Source organism: Limulus polyphemus, unplaced genomic scaffold (genome assembly GCF_000517525.1).
Source record: "Limulus polyphemus unplaced genomic scaffold, Limulus_polyphemus-2.1.2 Scaffold5871, whole genome shotgun sequence".
NCBI classification, from domain to species: domain Eukaryota; kingdom Metazoa; phylum Arthropoda; class Merostomata; order Xiphosura; family Limulidae; genus Limulus; species Limulus polyphemus.
This window is the reverse complement of record NW_013671481.1, coordinates 7,953-28,257: the sequence shown is the minus strand read 5'-3', so window position 1 is coordinate 28,257 and position 20,305 is coordinate 7,953. Positions and strand designations below refer to the sequence as shown.

At 33.0% G+C, this 20,305-nt stretch overlaps 1 protein-coding gene across 1 annotated transcript; it reads right to left on the bottom strand.

Annotated features, from left to right (window-relative positions):
• Positions 1-655: 655 nt before the first annotated feature.
• On the bottom strand, positions 656-16,210 carry LOC106473088 (segmentation protein cap'n'collar-like). Its single transcript, XM_013933768.1, has 5 exons — positions 15,931-16,210; positions 8,174-8,298; positions 4,730-4,942; positions 3,733-4,200; positions 656-952 (listed from the first exon to the last, which is right to left on the bottom strand). The coding sequence occupies exons 1-5, from the start codon at positions 16,208-16,210 to the stop codon at positions 656-658; spliced, it is 1,383 nt and encodes a 460-aa protein (XP_013789222.1).
• Positions 16,211-20,305: the final 4,095 nt, after the last annotated feature.

Sequence of the window (20,305 nt, the reverse complement as noted above, 5' to 3'; positions counted from 1 at the left end):
AATATACTGAACATTACCAATGAAATAGAAAAAATATGGAAATACAGGCCTATTTAGATACTTCATCCTATTATGAATTAAAACATGACATACAATCAAACACTGAAACAAACATCAATATATACCCGTTTTTTTATACTTCTCTGCAGATAATTAGCTGGTATGATTAAAACCACGACCCAGAATTCTTATGGAATTTTATACCATTATTCATATAAAAATCTAGTTTATAACACTTCTGTATCCAGTGTTATTTCTATGCAATGCTTGACGTACACCTCAAATTTCCTCTTATCTTGTCCTCTAAATTGGTAAAAACACATGTTCTTGATTTTTCAAAATCTTAACTGTTTTCTGTCTATTAATTTGCCATTTTGTTTCCAGGAGTTTGTAATGGTATGAGTTTTTCTTCTCACCTCAAATTTCTGCTAACCTAAGTTCTTTTAGAATGTCTGCAACAATGCCGTTTCTTCTTCTTTTTTTATACATGATGGCTTCATTTAAAGACATTTTGGTCTAACCAATGCGGAAATACGTACAAGTTGCAATGAACTCATCTTCTATCTAGTACGAAGTATTTTCCTATAATGTCATTCATTATTTTTGTATACTACTTTTTTCCAACTGCTCCACATTGGTGTAGAAAATATTTTCTCTAATCTGCTGGCATTTTACCCATCAGTCTTTGAACGTCTACTCCTGATTTTACTCCAGAATCAATTACCACTTGAGAATGGTCTGGTGTATATAAACTGGCTGCAAGATGGCGTTGTGTGTTCTGAAGCACAACTTGGTATAGTTGTTTATATTTCTCTTGTAAATGATTCCGGTAAGTTAACAACCGCTCTTGTTCGGAATACAAAATTTTTTTATCAGATTGTAGCATTTCAAGTTCCTTGGTAAGTCCTACAATCTGATCAAGTTTTCGCTTCCGGCAATTCTGTGCTGCCACCTGCGTACAATACGAAATGCATTTGTTATTTGTGTGAAAATTAATTATATCATAAGAGTAAAATCTTATATATATATATATATCGCGAACCGTGGTGTCTGTCTGTACGTTTGCCTGTCTCCCGTTTATGGCAACCGCTTCTCGCGTTATGTTTGAAAAGCTGCGGTCGCATGCAAAGCTCAACATTCACTTTTGAAATGACGGGAGAACAGGCATAAATAATGTTGATGCCAAATTTTATTTCGAAAGCAGGAAATTTTACACTAAATTGTTAGGAATTAATCACACTATCATTCACATTTCAAAATGTGACGTAACTTAAAGAATATAAATGTAGATTTACCGTATGTTATTGTTGCGCGGTTCTCAGAATGACTGAAAGGATCAATAATTACTTTTCGCAGTGAGCAGTATAAGTAGCTCAGAGTTTTGACTCTGAGTCAAATCAGGAGTGCAACACAATTAACCTTTTTAAAGTTCATGAAATAATTTAAATTGATAGATTAACTTAAACTTTTCTCGTCACTGGGGACGGGTACTTTTGTATGTAACGTAATAAATTTCAAGATCACAAAGCACTAATAAGGCGTTACGAAGTAGAAGAACGATTAATACAGCTTAACACTCTTTAATATATTTTTTTTTACATTTTGAATTAATTCACTCCGTTGAAAAATGCTAACAGAACTTATTGATATTTTATATATCAAGTGACGTAAAGAAATTTTACTGAATATGTTGTACTTAATATATTTTTTGTAGTTCACTGTTTGAATTACTATTAAGTGTGTATATGACAAACTTCCAATTGAGCCTAATAAAGATGAAAAGTTAACTTAAATAATAAAGTACATATTTCTATTTTTTAATAGTTTTTTTTCAAATACGCAATAGATAACGCTGTAGACTAGATCACTAGAATTATCAGAGTAAAATGTTTGAACCAGACAAAAGCATAATCCTGGCAATGGAATGACCAAAGCGTAATGGTTTGAGTCTTTTACTAATGGACAAACAAAACTTCACAATCTTGATACTACGATCATTAAAGCATATTGATTGAATTGATGACCAAGCAAACAGCAGGCACAATTCCAGCATTAGGAGGAACTAAGCATTATGTTGAAATTATATGGGTATTTGACAAAATTTAGTTTTCATCCTAGAACTAAGATAAAAGAAAAAGCTTAATGTTTAAATCATAGAGAGCAAAAAGCATAATCCTAGCGATCTGGCATAGCCTGGTGGTTAGAGCTTTCGACTCGCAATACGGGTTCGAATCCTCCTCATCGAATGTACTCAGCCTCTCAATCATGTGAGCGTTATAATGCCACAGACAATTATTCGATTAGAGTAGCCAAAGAGTTGGCGGTGGGTGGTTTTGACTAGCTGACTTCACTCTAGTTTATCACTTCTAAATTAGGGGCGACTAGCCAGAATAGCTTTGCGCAAAATTCAACAAACAAACACTCTTAGCAAAAGGTTGATCCAACAGTTATTTCTTGGTGTGCACCTCAACTTTCGTTTAACCTTCTTCTTTAAATTGGCAAAAATACGTTATTGGTTTTCCAAAACGTTGAACATCTTATGTTTATTAATTCGAAATTTTCTGTTTGCTGTTAGGAATGTACAATAATTGCAAAAGTATGACATTAAAGTGAAAACAAAGAACATAACGCTGCGAGGATGAGGATGAGGTGAGCTCATGCTCTATTGTTTATAAAAGCCCTCCGTCGCTGTACATTTAACAACTGTGGTAAATATTTACAAACGCAATTTATACAAAGTTGTTTCTAGTTTTTGTTGAGAATGCTTCCAACATACAACTATAAAGTTTATAATTTTGTGGACTGTATGCTTATGGGCATTACTTAAGCAGCTTTTCCTCGCCATTTATAAGTGAAATAATCAAGAACACACTTAACATACCGAATTTACATATTTCTTGCTTAACTTAAATTTCTAAGTTTTATCACTTATTTCCGATAAAACATATTTCATCAAAATCGTCGAGTAACGTTTACTTATATTATGTAAATAAAAATAGTATCGCAATATAATTACAAATCAAGGTTTGTTTGTTGTTAAGCACAAAACTACACAGTGAACTATCTATGTTATGCCCACCAGTGGGGCTACAAATCAAGGAAACAAGGGAGTTAAAGTCAAAAATACAAAAAGTTCTTATTTTAATGAATCTACAAACAAGACATGATTTTTCTAAGTCATTAAAATAAAATCCTACTGCATTAAGTTAGCCACAGGTAATATTCTTCTAGTGCCTGCGTTTCGAATTTAAAATTCACTATAAAATTAAAAACCAAACCAAGACCATGTGGAAAATTTAATGGAACTATGAGTCAAATTATGGGATTGGAATGCTAACAGATCTCATGGTTTTTACAGTCTGATAGCAACGCTAAATTCATTACGATCATTTATATTTAAAAAACTCCCCAGTGGCTAAGCGGTAAGTCTGAAGGCTTATATCACTAAATACCGGATTTCGATACCTGTTGTAGGCACAGCAGATATAGCCCATTGTTAACTTTGTACTTATCAACAAACAAACACTTAAAAATCCTTAGAACTTAATTCCTTCCCATAATTATCCACGTTTTTTGTACTTACCAACAAACAAACACTTAAAAATCCTTAGAACTTAATTCCTTCCCATAATTATCCACGTTTTTCGAAATTTCTTACTAAAGTGTTACAGAACAAAAGCATAAACATAAACATGTTTTAAAGCACGCTGATAAAATATATATAAAACTCACTTTGTTCTTTCCTCGTCTTCTTATGTCTCGTATCAAAGACAACTGAGATTCAGTTAGCTCGTACTTGGAAAGTTTTTCATTGAACTCATCTATTGGTAAGACGATTATGTCTTCGTTGGATAGGGGGAGGTTTAGTGCTTTGGCTAGTTTATCATCCCTGTTATCGGATTCTGTTTTGCTCAGTTCGTTGCTCTTACGAGTACTGTTTTTCTGGAAAGAGTGAGCGCCATCTATCGAGAGAGGGAAGTAATTGTCCTGAAGAAATGAGTCAATATAAAGAGCGCTGGATCCACTGGCCAAAACGCCTCCACAATAGTTTTCATTGCCCAATGTTGGGGAACTCTCCAAATTTTGGTGAACAAACGTATTCGATAAATAGTTGTCCCCTTGGTCTTGTATATTAAAATAATGCGGATCAAGTACTGGTTGAGTCAGTTGTTCAGCCTCGACAAAACCCTCTTGACTTGTCTGGAATAACGTTCATTGATTTATCATCAGTTAATCAATGTCCTAATATTAGAATTACAATAAAATTCACCTTAGTTTAAGTGATATAAATATAATAAGAAAACTTATCTCACGATAAATTTATGCTGAAAAATTATTTTATGTTTTATAAGTGTTTTTTATTAAACAGCATCTTAAAAATACAAATAATTACAACTTTAGCTTTCAATTTTCATAGAACAAAAACATTAGAAATTGGAACTTTTTTTTATATTTGATACAAAATTCATTTCGTTCCATATCACCCTTTTAAAGCTTCATTCTTATTAAAATGAAATTCAAGTCTAAAAATTAGTACTTTTGGTGGGAGACTGGAAGGTCTCCACCTTTTGGAAGAAGAGGATGTGACGTCATTAGACTTTGTGATGTCACGGGGCAAGGTCAAACGGATATAGTCTTCCATCATTAAAATTAAATATAACCTGTGTTAATATTTGAGATCCTTTTAATCTTCAGATATAAACGTCTCTAATTTGCTGTTTAAACCTACCACACATTGATAATTCAATGGCCTTCTACCGAAAAGTCTGGATTTCTTTTCTGCGAGCAAAGGATGCTGGTTTCCCATGTATTGTGGAGTAACATGACTTCTTTCAACTTCTGACACCATGTGGCATGAATGGATATTTTGTTCTACTGAATAGACCGAATTCTCATAGTCGCCTTGATGTGACGAAGTTTCTGAACAAGTATCAACCCATTCCTACATAAATTCAAACAAAACAAAAAAAGTATATTATACCTTTTTCATCATTCTCACAGCCTACCATGAATGTTTGTTTTGAATTTCGCGCTAAGCCACACGAGAGCTATCTGCGCTAGCCGTCCCTAATTTAGCAGTGTTAGACTAGAGGGAAAGCAGCTGGTCAACACCATCCACCACCAACTCTTGGGCTACTCTTTTACCAACGAATAGTGGGATTAACCGTCACATTATAATGCTCCCACGGCCAAAGGGGCGAGCATGTGTGGTGGGACGGAAATTTGAACCCGCGACCCACAGATTGCGAGTCGAGCACTCTAACCACCTGGCCATGTGAGGCCTACCATGACCGTAATTGAACAATTTGCACTATGTCACCCACTATATATAAAAATTAAAATTTAAAAATTACATGAATTTATACCAAGCAGGTTATAATTTATTAGTGTATTTGATTTTCTCAAGCTTTTCTTTTAATGATAAAAGAAATAAATAACACAGAATAGAATATTTTAAAACAATAGTTTTGTTTGTTTGTAGTTAAGCGCAAAGCTACACCACGGATAACGAAACCCGATTTTTATTGTTATAAGTCTGCAGACATATCGCTAAGCCACTGGGTTGGCTCGAATAGAAGAGATTAAGTACTTTTACTCCACGTTAGCTTTCAGTAGAATAAATTATAGTTAAGAATAAACCATGAAACTTTTTATTTTTATGTAGATATAAAAGAAGTAATGATAAAGAAGGTTAACTTCATGTTTCCTTTGTAACCCTTCATCAGCACTTGCATTAAGCATGAAAATAGTATTCATACTGTTTGTAATAAGGATTACAGTACACTATCTTTAACCTTCCTTACACAAGCACCCGTATAACACAGCATGTATTATACACAAAAGTAATACACCATTCTTGATCTATTTCGCCTCAATAGACTCAGAAACAAGTTTGTTTTGGGTATATTAATCGTCAAGATACCTTGTCTTAGTTTTCTTCAATAATTTCAATACTGGAGGAAAGAACAATATTTCTAATTAATTTAACGCCGACACTGCTGCACGCCCCCCAGTGGCACAGTGGGGTGTCTGAGGACTTACAACGCTAGAATCCGGGTTTCGATACATGTGGTGGGCAGAGCACAGATAGCCCATTGTGTAGCTTAGTGCTTAATTACAAACAAACAAACACTCCTGCACAGAAATAACTTCCCGGTTCTCTCTCTCTCTCTCTCTCTATATATATATATAAATATATTACTATAATGGAGCAATGCCGTGGCCGTCTATATATCTATCTATGTATGTGACCAAAATAATATATACGGTGGTGCCATCTGTTGTGCTGAAATACAAGATCTGAATACCAGAACAGAAGTGGTGATTGAGGCTTAGAAATGTGACACTGTCTGTTGAATAGCACAAATAAAAATCCATAACAAAATCACACTTTGGATATTCAAGATTCAGACAATTAGACAAATGACTATGGTATATGCAAGAACCATTTCTTTATAAGAGAACACAATTTTAAATAAAAGTACTCCCCTCACAACAAGGAGTTTTTCATTAGGACTGTACGTGAGGGTTTGATGATATATTTATTGATGTACTTTTTAAATGTGGTACTTAAAACTGGAATTCTAAGACAATATTATTCATTCAATAAATGGTGACACTTTTAATATATTAAAATATTACAAATAGAAAAATAACTATGGTATGTGCAACAACCATTTCTTTATAACAGAACACTATCTACACAAATATAATTGTACTGTCTGTTGTATGTCCATAACTACTTCGTAAAGTGCGAATGGATCTTCACCAAAATTGGTTTGGAGGTTCATTAGGTCGATGCGGAGGTGCATACAAATTTTAAGTTTTGTATTTTGCGTTTTGCGGTTTTTATGGGCATTTTTTCCCACTACTTTGCCCCCTGTGGATGGATATTCACCAAATTTGGCATGAAGGTTTGTTGGGTCCATGGGGAGATACATACAGATTTTGAGTTTTACGTTTTGTAGTTTTTAATAATGAAGGTATGCGCAATGTTTATAACATTCCAGAAGCATTTAGTAGTTTCCTCCTTTAATGAAAAAATGTAGACTGTTTCAAACCCATTCAACACCAACTCCCACACAGGAAACACTTCGTAGTTTACTCCTTGTTTTAACAATGAACGATTAACTCCTTAACCACATTAACACCATATATCTCAGGCAGCTAATAGAAACCATTTGTTCCGGTTATTAGAAATGAAGCTATGTTGTGTAATGTCTTAGTGCCACCACGCAAAGACAATAAGTTATATATAATTAGATATATTTTTGTACTGTTCTAAGAAACACAATTGTCGCTAGCTATTAGTACCTGAGGACATGCCTAGCTCTGTAATTTTGGGGCTCATTAAATGAAAATACACAACTTTACTGTATTTGTGCAAATCCCATATCGACATAAAGGCATTAAGAAGTGAAAAGTTTGTTTGATTACTTCAAATGTTTCGAACAAATCTACACAAAGGGTATCAGGGTATCTGCACATAGCCTTTACTTATTTAAAACTAACAACACACTAGAGGGAAAGCAGCTAATCAAAAGAACCAACCACCAACGCTTGAGCTACTCGTGTCTGACCGAAAAGTGAAAATTAACGGTCACACTTATAATACACTCACTGCCCGAAAGTGTGGAGCGAAAGTTTGCCGCAAGGGTCCGCGAACCTTAAAACTCACAATCCGAGCACGTTAACCACTGACCTAGAAGTGAAAAGAACATAGTGTTGCTCATATTAGTGGTTAGCATGCTAGTCTGCGGATAATAAAATCCAAGGTTTTACACGTAATGTCGCTGAACATGCTTCTCATTTTCAGTTTCGGGCGCATTATAATCCAATTCCATTCAAAAAGCCAGATAAAGTCTTCGTGGCGGCGGGTGGTTCTGACTAGCTGCTCTTCCTCTGGCTAGTTGTTCAAAATTACGAAAGATTACACTTGAGCCCTGGGTGTTTTTTGATTGGGTGCATAAAGTGACGTGCAGGTTGCAAATTCCAAATCACTTGGAAAGTTATGGAGGATTAAACTGGTATCATACAATACACGTATGAAATAAATGGCAAACCTACTTTCAGTGATAGTGTTTCGAAATACACAAACACACAGAGAAACAAGACTAAATGCACCAAGACCAATATGTTATATGAAATCATATCCTAAAATATTGAAACTTACAGCTTTGGATAACGAATGAATGCGGTCTGGACCCAAAGAAGGTACAGCTGAATCACTGCTGCTCTCCACCCGTTTTTCCACACAACCGAATTGCATATTAAGATGTGAAGGAAAAGGATTTGAATCTATAAAAATGGAAAAACAAAAAGTTTTATTTAGAAAAATGAATAACAATAAAAATACTTCGCTAATTTTTCACAGGACTTCAAATATTATCCTAATTTTATTCTTCTTTTAATTTAAATGTATGTTTTAGCAGATAAAGAAGTTATAATTAGTTATTCCTTTACTATCTAAACCGTGTGGTAAAAACCTTACACGGTACAAGCTGAAGGTAGATATTTTAAATTCTTGATTTTTCGTCCTTTTAATCCAGGTGAATGTTATTAATATTTTAAAATTATTCGATGAAAATAACAAAGTGATATGAAGAATATATAATTGCATGTATATATATAACGCATAGGTATACAACTATTAATAGCTAAAATAAACAATAAGGTGCATAAAACCAAAAGTTGTTCGTGTCACAGTCAAACCCATTCTAATAGAAGGAAATGACGATTTAATCAAGTTATTAGAGGAACTGAAACAGGTAAAGTGGAAATATCGGCATCTAAATAATTAATTACTCACAAATAATTAGTTTCTTATTAAACAACTTATGTTTGAAGATCCTTTAAAAAATAGGTGCATGTTTAAAATCTCTAATCTGCATTAATTTAGATGTAATTTCTATTACAAGTTGTATTATTATAATATTTCTTAAGAGTTTGTAATACACAATTTGATTTTAGTAACAAGTTCTTGTGATATTTGTATATAATTGTCAATTTACAATAACATTTTTATTGCGTTTAATTAAGTTGATATCGCAGAATTTAACCGTCTTTTACATTATTTGACCCCTTTATAAAAGCTAATCCACGGATGTGTGTCGCTGCAGATGTGAATCATGGCAACAGACCTACGTGTTTAGCACTTGATCACTCGACAGTGTAATGTTGCCACAGAAAAACTTATGACTGAAGAGTTCATATAAACTATACACAGCCAAATACACAACATTCTGAGGAAGAGAGCTTTTAACATTCTTCATTGAAGTAGAAGAACTCTTACATCACTATGACAGTACCGAGCTCCGAAATCACGCTCCAAACCAGTCTGGAGCAACGCCCTCCTCTGTAAAGTGAAAGTTATGGTTAGAAAGAGAACCTTCAAACCTATAAAACTGTTGTGACAAAAACAAGAATATTTTTTAGTATCGTCGACTAAGACTAACAAACCATAAAATGTACAATCTTCCAGTCATAATTTGAAATCAACGAGAAAAATAAGCAAAAAGTTGATATCTCAGCAATCTCGACCATATACCTTTCAGGTTCTGTGGAACATTTAATGAAATTTGTGGCCTAAGGTTTACCTTGCCATTTCAGTAAACCTCTAATGGAATGTTGGTGCGGAGAGACTCTATATCAACTTTAGCTCAGTAAACCTCTAATGGTTTGTTTTTAACTATGCACAAAGCTACACAAGGGCTATCTGTGCTCTGCCCACCACGAGTATCGAAACCCGGTTTCTAGAGTTGTAAGTCCGCAGACATATCACTGTGCCACTGGGTGGCACCTCTAATGGAATGTTGGTGCGGAGAGACTCTATATCAAATCTAGCTCAGTTAACCTTTAATGGAATGTTGGTACGGAGAGGCTCAATATCAAAATTAGTTCAGTAAACCTCTAATAGAATGCTGGTATAGAGAGATTCTAGATCAAAACTGTCACATAAACCTTATTATCAAAATTCATATACTATATGTCTTGAGAAAAAAATCAACACTATCTTTGATAGTACATTTGTTACTGGGTAGTGGCTTCAACAGTTTTACTAGAAAAGAGACAAGTTCATAATTACAATTCCCAGTATTGGACATGAGCTCTACACATAATGTCAGAATGGGAACTTGATGGCCTTATTTTTTATTTTAATTGATATATTTGTAATTTACTTTCTATAGTTTTAGTCGAGTCTCTTTACAGGTTTACAAATTTAATTTTAATATTTACTATTTATTTTACGTTATTAGTACAATCAGGTTTGTTTAGCATGATTATACCCTTTCCTTTACGTGGCTATGTTATTACTATATTGTTTTTAGCTATGTTGAGAAACAGACTATGATGAAAAGGCACTATAGGAGGGATATCAGGCACAATTTGAAATAATTTTCAAGGTGAACGGATGGAGTAGTGAATAACAAACAAGCTATTCATCTCGATACACATTTAGAAGAAACATCTTTACAACATTAAGCAACCTTAACAACTACCAGGCATTAGTGACTATGTTATAAAAAAAGACTTGGAATTCCACATCAGAAGGAAATCAAAGTTTAGTAGCAGAGCAAGGAGAAAGGATGGGACCTCAATAGAACTTGTTAAATATATGTAAAACTTGTCTTGTTGTCTTATATGGATGCTACACGTAAAATGATGGATTTGTTTACACACGACCAATTCATAGATGCTTTAGTGGGTGGAAATATTTTAATAAACTAAAGCAAAGTAGGTTTACATCTTTAGAGAAAGATGTTCAGCTAGTGATGGACTTTGAACCAATTAGAGCTGCAAATAAACAGCTAAAAGTACCACTCAGAAATCATGTGACAGTCAGATCAAATAGAGTGGGAACATTAACTTCCTCTTATGGATTTCCTGAAAAATTTAAAGGATTAGTTAAATAACTGTTTATTAAGAATAGAAGGAGTAAACCACGGGACAAAAGATGTTTCAATGGCAACTTAAAATGGAATATTGCTTGGAAAAGCAGACGAAAGCTTTTAGGAAAATTACTCCTGAAGTTTGACAGGGCAAGAAACTACTATTAGCGTGGAAAACAGGAATATTACAACTAAGACTGTGATGAATCAGCCGCCATTGATAGTGAGCCAAGAAAATGATATCCTGAGGATGAAAATATTTGATCTGCCACCATTGAAGTAAGAAGTACATTATTTAAAGAAACCAGGCCATAAATGAATGTGTTCATTAACGGAAAATCTTGCATAATATTGATCAGCACTGATTATGCAATTACAATTACTTGAACTGATCTGGTAAATAAAGCTGAAAAATTGTCTCCAGAAATGAAGAAGATGGACTGATGCCAGCAGAAAGTAGTCATAAAAATTATAGAAGTAAAGCCACTGGCTAAACAGCAGAGAAACGTCTAAATTAAAAACATAGTCTACAACAATATTTTCATTTTTTTATGACTTGAAATTTATATTTACTTATATTTACGGGTTTACTTAAAAAATGTAGTTGTCAAACGATGTGCAAGCATTACGTTTATGTTAAATGACAAATGTTAAGCTACGAGCCAATATTCTTTTTCTTACGGTTGAAACATAATCAGACAGGTAGAGTATTACATCATCAAGATGATCAACAGAAATCTCTCTTTTAAATTTCCTTAACCAGTTTGATTTTTTGTGTGTTTTAGAAGCACTTTGTTATTTTGTGTACTTATCCAGTTAAGTTAATTAATTTAATCTAGTTTACTATTATTTAACAAGGAAGAAGATTATTCTAGTTGTCGTCTAATTAATTTGTGAGTTTTAATTTTTTGCTTTATTTAAAGTTTATAATTGATTTTTTTGAACAAGAAGTCTCAGGTGGGACAGCGGTAGGTCTACGGGATTACAAGGCTAAAATTCGGGGTTCGATTCCCTGCGATGGACATAGTAGATAGCATAATGTGGCTTTGCTCCAAAAACAAACAGATAAACTAAAAATACTGCTGTGATAGTGAACTTAGGGAATAGGCATTTTAGAATTGTCAAATTTGGTGTCACATTGTCAGTTTTTTATTCTTCAAAAAATATAGATCTAAATTATTCTTATAAAGTTTAAAATGTAGTTCTACAGTTTTTCTAAATAATTATTAAGTAAATTTATTATATTTTTTTGTTAATTAGAATAGCAACAGACTCGTGTTTTGGAAGTCCGAAACATTTAAATTTTAGAACTAACAGAGTATCATACCATATGTCATAACTGCAAATTTGAAAGCAACGTCATTTTCCTGCATTTAGAATCATGCACTTAACGAAAGCAACGAACATATATATAAAGGATAATTCAAAGTTATCGCAAGAATTAATAATGGTCAGGAGTTTCCATAAAGAGTCGGTCAACTTCAACCGAGATTAAGTTTGTAAGCGATTATGCTTTGTAAACATAAGTTGTGGTTAATGTACTAGTTGGAATGGCACTACTACTATTAGGTAGTTTTTACCAATAAAACATTTGTTTCTGCGCCTTTAAGTGTACTAGCAATATAAGGCAAACTATATATGAAGTTTTGGAATATACCGTGGTGTGCATTCATCTTCAAACCTGCAACAAAATGACACTGTTTAGTTAAGGTCGTAGTGAGGTTAATCGTACTTTATAAAAACGATATTCCATGTCCCTTCTGCCCTTGGAATTAATCTCCATTATGGATCGTGCTCTTTCTAGTAGACATAATAACACACTGTTATTCGACATCACAGTTTGTATTGTAGCAAGCTTATGTGAAAAACAACGAGGTCAAAGTTCCACCATGAATACAAACTATCTACAGACGCTCCACTGTATCTGTTTTACAGATAAAGTTTAAGCAGACAAAATACATGAAAGTAAAGCAGCTGTTAATTTAAAGGTGTAGCTGGAAGCCACTGAACATCAAACTTCTGTTTATTACCTTATAAATGATACCAGAAGATACGTCCAGCTATATTACAATGGTTTCTGGGTTGGAGGGTCCTCTTTCGTAACAATAGCACTCCTTTCGCAGATAAGAGTGTTGACCCGATTGACTTGGCGTGTGGTTTTGGAGCGTTTTGCTGTCCTAAAAGCTCTGCTGTGTGAGTTTTATCGTTCCTATTGAGAACACGAATGGTGTATGTCCTTTGGTTCTGTCTCGTTTATCAAACTTACTGTATAAATATTTCTGTATAAAAAGTATTTTTTTTATTAATACTTCAGTTGTATATCTGCCATTGATGGCATTGAATTGTCGAATTGTCAGGAATTCATCATGAGACACGACTTATATTTGAAGAGATACGCTGTTGCTTTAGCACATACAAGCCCCCCCCCCCCCCCAGTGACATAACAATATGTCTGCGGACTTACAACGCTAGAAACAGGGTTTTGATACCCGTGGTGAGCCGAGCACAGATAGCCCTTTGTATAGCTTGTGCTTAACTACAATCAACCAACCAATCACATACAAGTTACTCAAATAAAGTGTAGTAACTCTCTTATTCAAGTGTTCAAGCTTTCCTAGATTTTTCGTTTCATTCAGTTTAATTTACTCGTGTATTTCTCAATTATAGGATTAAAGACAGCCTTAAGGATTTTTTAAAGGGAAGAAGAAAGCAGTGATTAATGAAGAAATAATTTGTATTATTTGTTGCAAAGTATTGCTATGAATAGTTTCGTTGGAGTTACTTGCAGGTGATAATTATTTTTACAAGTTACAACTTTCATAATAAAGAAGAATATTTATTTATACAGGTACAATGTTTCGATTGCCTGTGCGATCATTCTCAAGTATACAGGTTTGTTTCTTTTTGCTTTACAAATAACAAATTGGGCAAATTGTAGTACTTAATAAATGTGACTACATTAAAGGAGTGGAAGACCTATTAAATGAAGGTATATATGAACAATGTAAGTATTAATCCTAGATATAAGTATCACGAGTTAGTAAAAACAAGTGTTAAAAATTGTTTAACTTCAACAGATTATTCCAGTTAATTTTATTACTCCGAGACTTTATGTACTTCCAAAAATACATAAAATGAATAACAGTTTTAGACCAATAGTATCGACTATAGGTACTTCATCGTATCAAATAGTGAAATATATAGCTCAGAAGTATTCTTGTTTGAGAAATAAAAATAAATATACAGTTAAAAATGATTTAGAGTTTGTAGAGAAAATAAAAATGTAAATTTCAAAAAAGGAAGAGTTGTTAGTGTTGTTATTTGCAAATGTTACAGTAAAGAATGCAATTATTTTGAAAATACATAATTACAAAATAAAACTTCAGCAGTTGAAACTATAGATGCAATTAATCTAACAAGGATGTGTGTATAAAGTACTCTTTTTTTTTCAGATACATTAACAATAATTTTTATGAACAAGACGAAGGGTTAGCAATGGGATCCCTCACTTTCACCATTGTTATGTGACTTATGTATGGATGCATTTGAAAGAAAAGCCATAAATTGTGCAAAATGTAAACCTGATATTTGGATAAGGTATGTAGATTACATAGTCTTGGTGTGGAAATATGGTGATAAAGCATTAACAGAGTTTGCATTCTATTTGAATAGCATAGAACCTTTTATAAAGTTTACCTATGAAACTGAGAAAAATAATAGTTTGCCTTTTCTAGAAGTATTGGTAAAAAGGAATGAACAAAATTATTTAGAAACGTCTATTTGTCGGAAACCTTTCTCAGTTCTTATGCCACCAGATCAGGAAACGTGTCATGCTTACGTTCACAGAATTTTGAAGATATGTACAAAACAAGAGGACTTAAACACGAGTTGTTACTAATGAAATATATAGCAGGTGAAAGAGGATTTAACTCGAATATTGTAAATAGTGCAGTTAAGAAATTCACTAATGTGGTAATAATGGGTCAAAATAAAACAAAACCTAATTTAAAATATCGTTTAGCAGAACATAAAAGATGTGTAAGAAATAAAAAGATTGGAAATTCGTCCATAGCAGAACATGTACAAAAAACACAACATAAGATATTATGGGAAAAACATTAATATCAACTCAACCAAAAGGTATTAGAACCAATAATATCCGTGAATCTTTGGAAATAATAAAGTATACAAAAATCATGAATTATTACATAGAGACAAAGGTCTGGCGAATATCTGTGTACGAATGTGGTGGGATTTCCACCAAGAATTATGCAGAAATAGTAAACCTACACACAGGTAACATGACCTAGTTAAAAAGGTATAAATACGACGCTATTACATCTTACAATTTCACTCCTGATGACGACGTTAAAACGTCGAAATATGTAGAATCGACTTTTTGGAGGCCACAGACTGGTCTGCATTTAATAAATTTGTAATTGTGTATCCATTTTAATGTCGTTTGTTATTTATTATTTTAGAACCAGCTAGTTTAACAACTGCTGTAAGTTATGTTTGATTCTAACCAAATCAATTTAATTTGTATGTTGTTGCTAAGCGCAAAGCTGCACAATGAACTGTTTTGTGTCCATCACAAGATCGACCCCTGAATTTTAGTATTACAAGCTCTTAAGCCTATTGACGAGCTACCGGGGGGGAGGGGATCAGTTTGATTCCGAGCTACTGAATTAAAATTTATTTTGAACAAAATTATAAATTTGATCTAGTAATCTTTAATATATCTTTAACGGGATATTGTTTTGTTTAATCTTTCGTAATCATGCAAATTTGAATGAATAGAAGTTGTATCTCTAAAAGCATAGTCAGATAATTCGCTACAGATATACTTAATATGTTAGTGTCTGTGTATATATATATGTGTGTGTGTGTATGTAGACGTATATGAAGTAATCCACAAAGTCAGTACATAAAGTAATATGTGAACACATTATCAGATGTGTCATTAAACTTATATCCAAATGAAAATGTAATATTTTCTATATCCCATAACTAACACTAAATGTAAGCGTCAATCATATACCTTCAGCATTATCACTGACGTCCATTACATGGAGAGCATTGTCCACCAGTAGTTCAGGAAGTAGATACTCTTGGTTGCTAGCTGGAAGCTGCGTGGGTGTGTTTAGCTGATCTAGGGTGAGACTGGTCCTTGTACCAGGCAGCTGTAATGCTGGAGGTACAGCAGCGGACGTATTACTACCATATACAAACTCTTGGAAGTCTTGATCATACATCACATTCATCATCCCTTCTGTAGCCGGATCTGTACCATTAGCCAATGCAGCAAGGGAGACTGCCATTGCTGTTCCAATGTTCGACGTACCTCCTGCTCAAAGAAAGATAATCTTAAAAGTTTTGCTTTCATATAATCTTGCTACTGAAAATATTTGGATGCAACCTGTGCACAAAATTTGTATTCATACAGTAGCATTACGAAGAACTCGAGATGTAATCAGCTGTGAAAAACTTATTACATATATGCTGTAAACCCCAAGCATAATAAACACTGGTATTTTTTTTACTACCCTTATTCCATGCAAATGTAACTCATATACATTAAACAATGTGACCTTTCTTCAACCACGATTCACTCTGTCAGTGTCTGTAATGTCGTGCTAAAGACCTAATTAGTCACACCAAAGCGGATTTTTTGAACTTTCAAAATTAAAACAGTTTGCATCTCCAATGAACTTGATTTGTCAGTAAAAAACTTTAACATTTTTACTTGTATTAATATATAAGAACATACGTATGTTTCTATATAAACTTCTTAAATGGCTCAAACAATAGAAACACTAAAATCTACGCAATTGAAATTTACATAATAAAAATTTGTTCGTATAAACTTCGCTCCAAGGAATTAATGTTGTAACATACATCATAAAATTTAAACATCCTCTGATTAAATATCTTTTAAAAATCAGATTTGTTGTTGTGCAATAATGATTAAAATTTCGAGCTGAAAAACAATAACACAATTTAAAATAGCATTAGTTAAATGCAGTGGATTCCCTCTAGTGCAGCTAATACACACTTATGGTTGCCAGAAGTGTGCCTTATTCCATATATTCTTAGATTAATTGAAGATTTAAATAATATATTGGGTAAATGTTAATAAGTATTTAAGATTTGTTCTTGAATTTTGAATTTTATTATCTATTTATTCTTTTGTCAAAACATTTTAAATAGAAAGTAAAAGTAGAGAAGCTATTTCAATTAATCAATTAGAATAATTAATAAATAAAATGTCAGGGGTCAATTTGTATTTATTATAATTTCCTTTAATCATGTGAGTACGCCACCTTAATGTATTTAATGTGTTGTGTCGTAGATAATTGTTTTTTTATTACCCGATGTTGCATTTAGTAGAACTTAGTGATATCTTGAGATAATTTTCTGAACCTTGTTTTTACTGTTCTTAACTTTTCTATAGTTTAATGAGCGAGGTACCTCTATTTTGTTTGTTATTGGCTATAACTGACCTTGATATTGGTTTTAAGATGATAGCTGGTTTATCTAAAAGTTTTAGTTTAATAATATACAATGGAATTCGTGTTATAAGAAACTGGTTTACAAAGAGCTGTCACACAATAATAGCACTTAAACTAAAGCGTGTACAATTTTGCATGTCATCTATTCTATATAAAAACAATGAATTAATCTACACTGGTTCACGTATTATGGGTTTAACTATCACACGAATATAAGCATTACCAAACTTTATTAATACAGATAAAATCAAATACAACACAAATGATTTTGTAATATCTGTATTATTTGAGAGTAGTGTTTCACAACGTTACCACATCATGTTTTGCGCAATTACTCATGTTTTTTTTTATGTCTTAGTATACCAGTTTAGCAACTTAAGTAAAAGAGCCTGATCTTCAGTATAACCGTGTATGTGTGTGTGTGTAAGCCTTTAATTAACATATCAGAACTATTAAATTGATTGTGACTAAACTTTTGAGTATTACCAAATGTTCAGTTGCTTGTGTATTTCTGTAATCGAACAGACGGAATATTCTCCATATAAGATGGCCACATAATGTTGTTTTGGTGTTGAACGTGAATCCCGTAGATCCACGTCTACTTTACACACCTGAGGCACAAAGACAGGTAATCAGATAAAAAGTACATACGACAGGAGACTTCATGGTTGCACGTGTCCAAAATAGTGAATAAAAATGTAAGAGAAAGCAGAAATTTATATATTATTAAACATATGGGCAACTCGTGTTGTAGAGGCTGTGCCACAAAAGAGTTTTCAGCGAAACGAACACCCTTATTAAGTATAGTTTCAGTAGGTCAGTCAGATTACAACATGTAGCTTTGCAACATCTACCAACTAGATAAATAATGGTGGAAGTACTCTATATTAATTTTTACATATAACATTATACATATAACATATAACATTATACATATAACATATAACATTATACATATAACATATAACATTACAACATGTAGCTTTGCGACATCTACCAACTAGATGAATAATGGTGGAAGTACTCTATAATAATTTTTACATATAAAATTTTAATATAAAAAAAACAACATGAAAAACAACAAAATAGGCAACCGAGTGATACGTCAAGTGCATAAGATAATGATCGTTAGTTCGCTTTCTAACACATTTGTGCTATAAAGTTATTGTAATTTTCTTTCTATTAGATCATTTTATAATGCTATAATAACTGAAATAAGTGTTTTTCATATATATTGCTAAAATCACATTATCTATTTTACGTTTGTAACCCTAAGTTAATGAAATCCAAGTAGTTAATTATAATGATATTAAGTTCGTTATGTCTAGATAATAGTTTATATAAGGATAAGTCACGAATATTATATACAGTATTTTTTAATCATTAGCTATTAAAACTTCTAAAAAAATTCCGTAAAAAATATCATTTTTTTCATCCTTTTATCAAAAGTCTAAATCGAAGAAATTCAACTATTTCTAATGACTAGTAATATTTTCCTCTAAACTTACCAACACAAGAGAATGTATAAGGCAACCCCTTAGATAGACCTGTACTTGGATGGCCACTAGAAACTGATCCATTGGACAAAACAGAACCTGCACAATAAACATCGTTAATATCGGTTTGGGACGACAGCGGAGCAGATGAAGAGGTAACACCCATCGAACAGTAGCTTCGGTGGGTGGTGGTGGTGGAAAATACTGTTCCTAGATTATCGTTGTTAGCCATTAGAGAAAGGCTAAAGGGGGACGACATATCCTGCCAGCATTCTTCTGTCACGGGATACATTTCTGTCTGTCATGGAAAAAAATAACTTGATTTTAACTCGTACTCTGATTTATCCTATAAACTACGTTACGATGTTCTTTCATTTTAAAACCCGTTTATTCCAGCGAGAACACCTTGAATTATTCAGCAAAGTAATGGCAATAAGTTTTACCATTCTACAACGGCATGACAAAAAGTTTTACCATTCTACAACGGCATGACAATAAGTTTTACCATTCTACAACGGCATGACAATAAGTTTACTATTCTACAACGGCATGACAATAAGTTTTACTATTCTACAACGGCATGACAATAAGTTTTACTATTCTACAACGGAATGACAAAAAGTTTTACCATTCTACAACGGCATGACAATAAGTTTTACTATTCTACAACGGCATGAAAATAAGTTTTACCATTCTACAACGGAATGACAATAAGTTTTACCATTCTACAACGGCATGACAATAAGTTTTACTATTCTACAACGGCATGACAAAAAGTTATATCATTCTACAACGGCATGCCAATAAGTTTTACCATTCTACAACGGCATGACAATAAGTTTTACCATTCTACAACGGCATGACAATAAGTTTTACCATTCTACAACGGCATGACAATAAGTTTTACCATTCTACAACGGCATGACAATAAGTTTTACTATTCTACAACGGCATGACAATAAGTTTTACCATTCTACAACGGCAAATTTAGATTATACGCTGTATTCCTCGGCGACTGCAACTGCAAGCAACTTGTTACATACATTACATAGATATGTATTATTTTTCCCTTTTTACAGGCATTTTGCCGAAGCATGTAAAATTAAGTATGCACTTCTACTTCTACACCTACTATACCTTATTCAGAATCATTGGCCAAAATATTAGCTTTAGAACTATTTTCAACATAATATCTCAAGCGCAAAAAATGAAAACAAAAAATATTATTTTGCTCTGTTTTTCAGTGTTATTATATTTAAAGTTTGAGATCACTAAAATCTGAATAACATAATCAGGGTACGTAGTACTTGAAATCAGCAAAATAAGTAGTTTTATATATATTTATTCCTGTAAACTCCCAGTGGAGCATAGGGCCGCAACAACACCTCGCCAACGGAAGGTGTTGTTG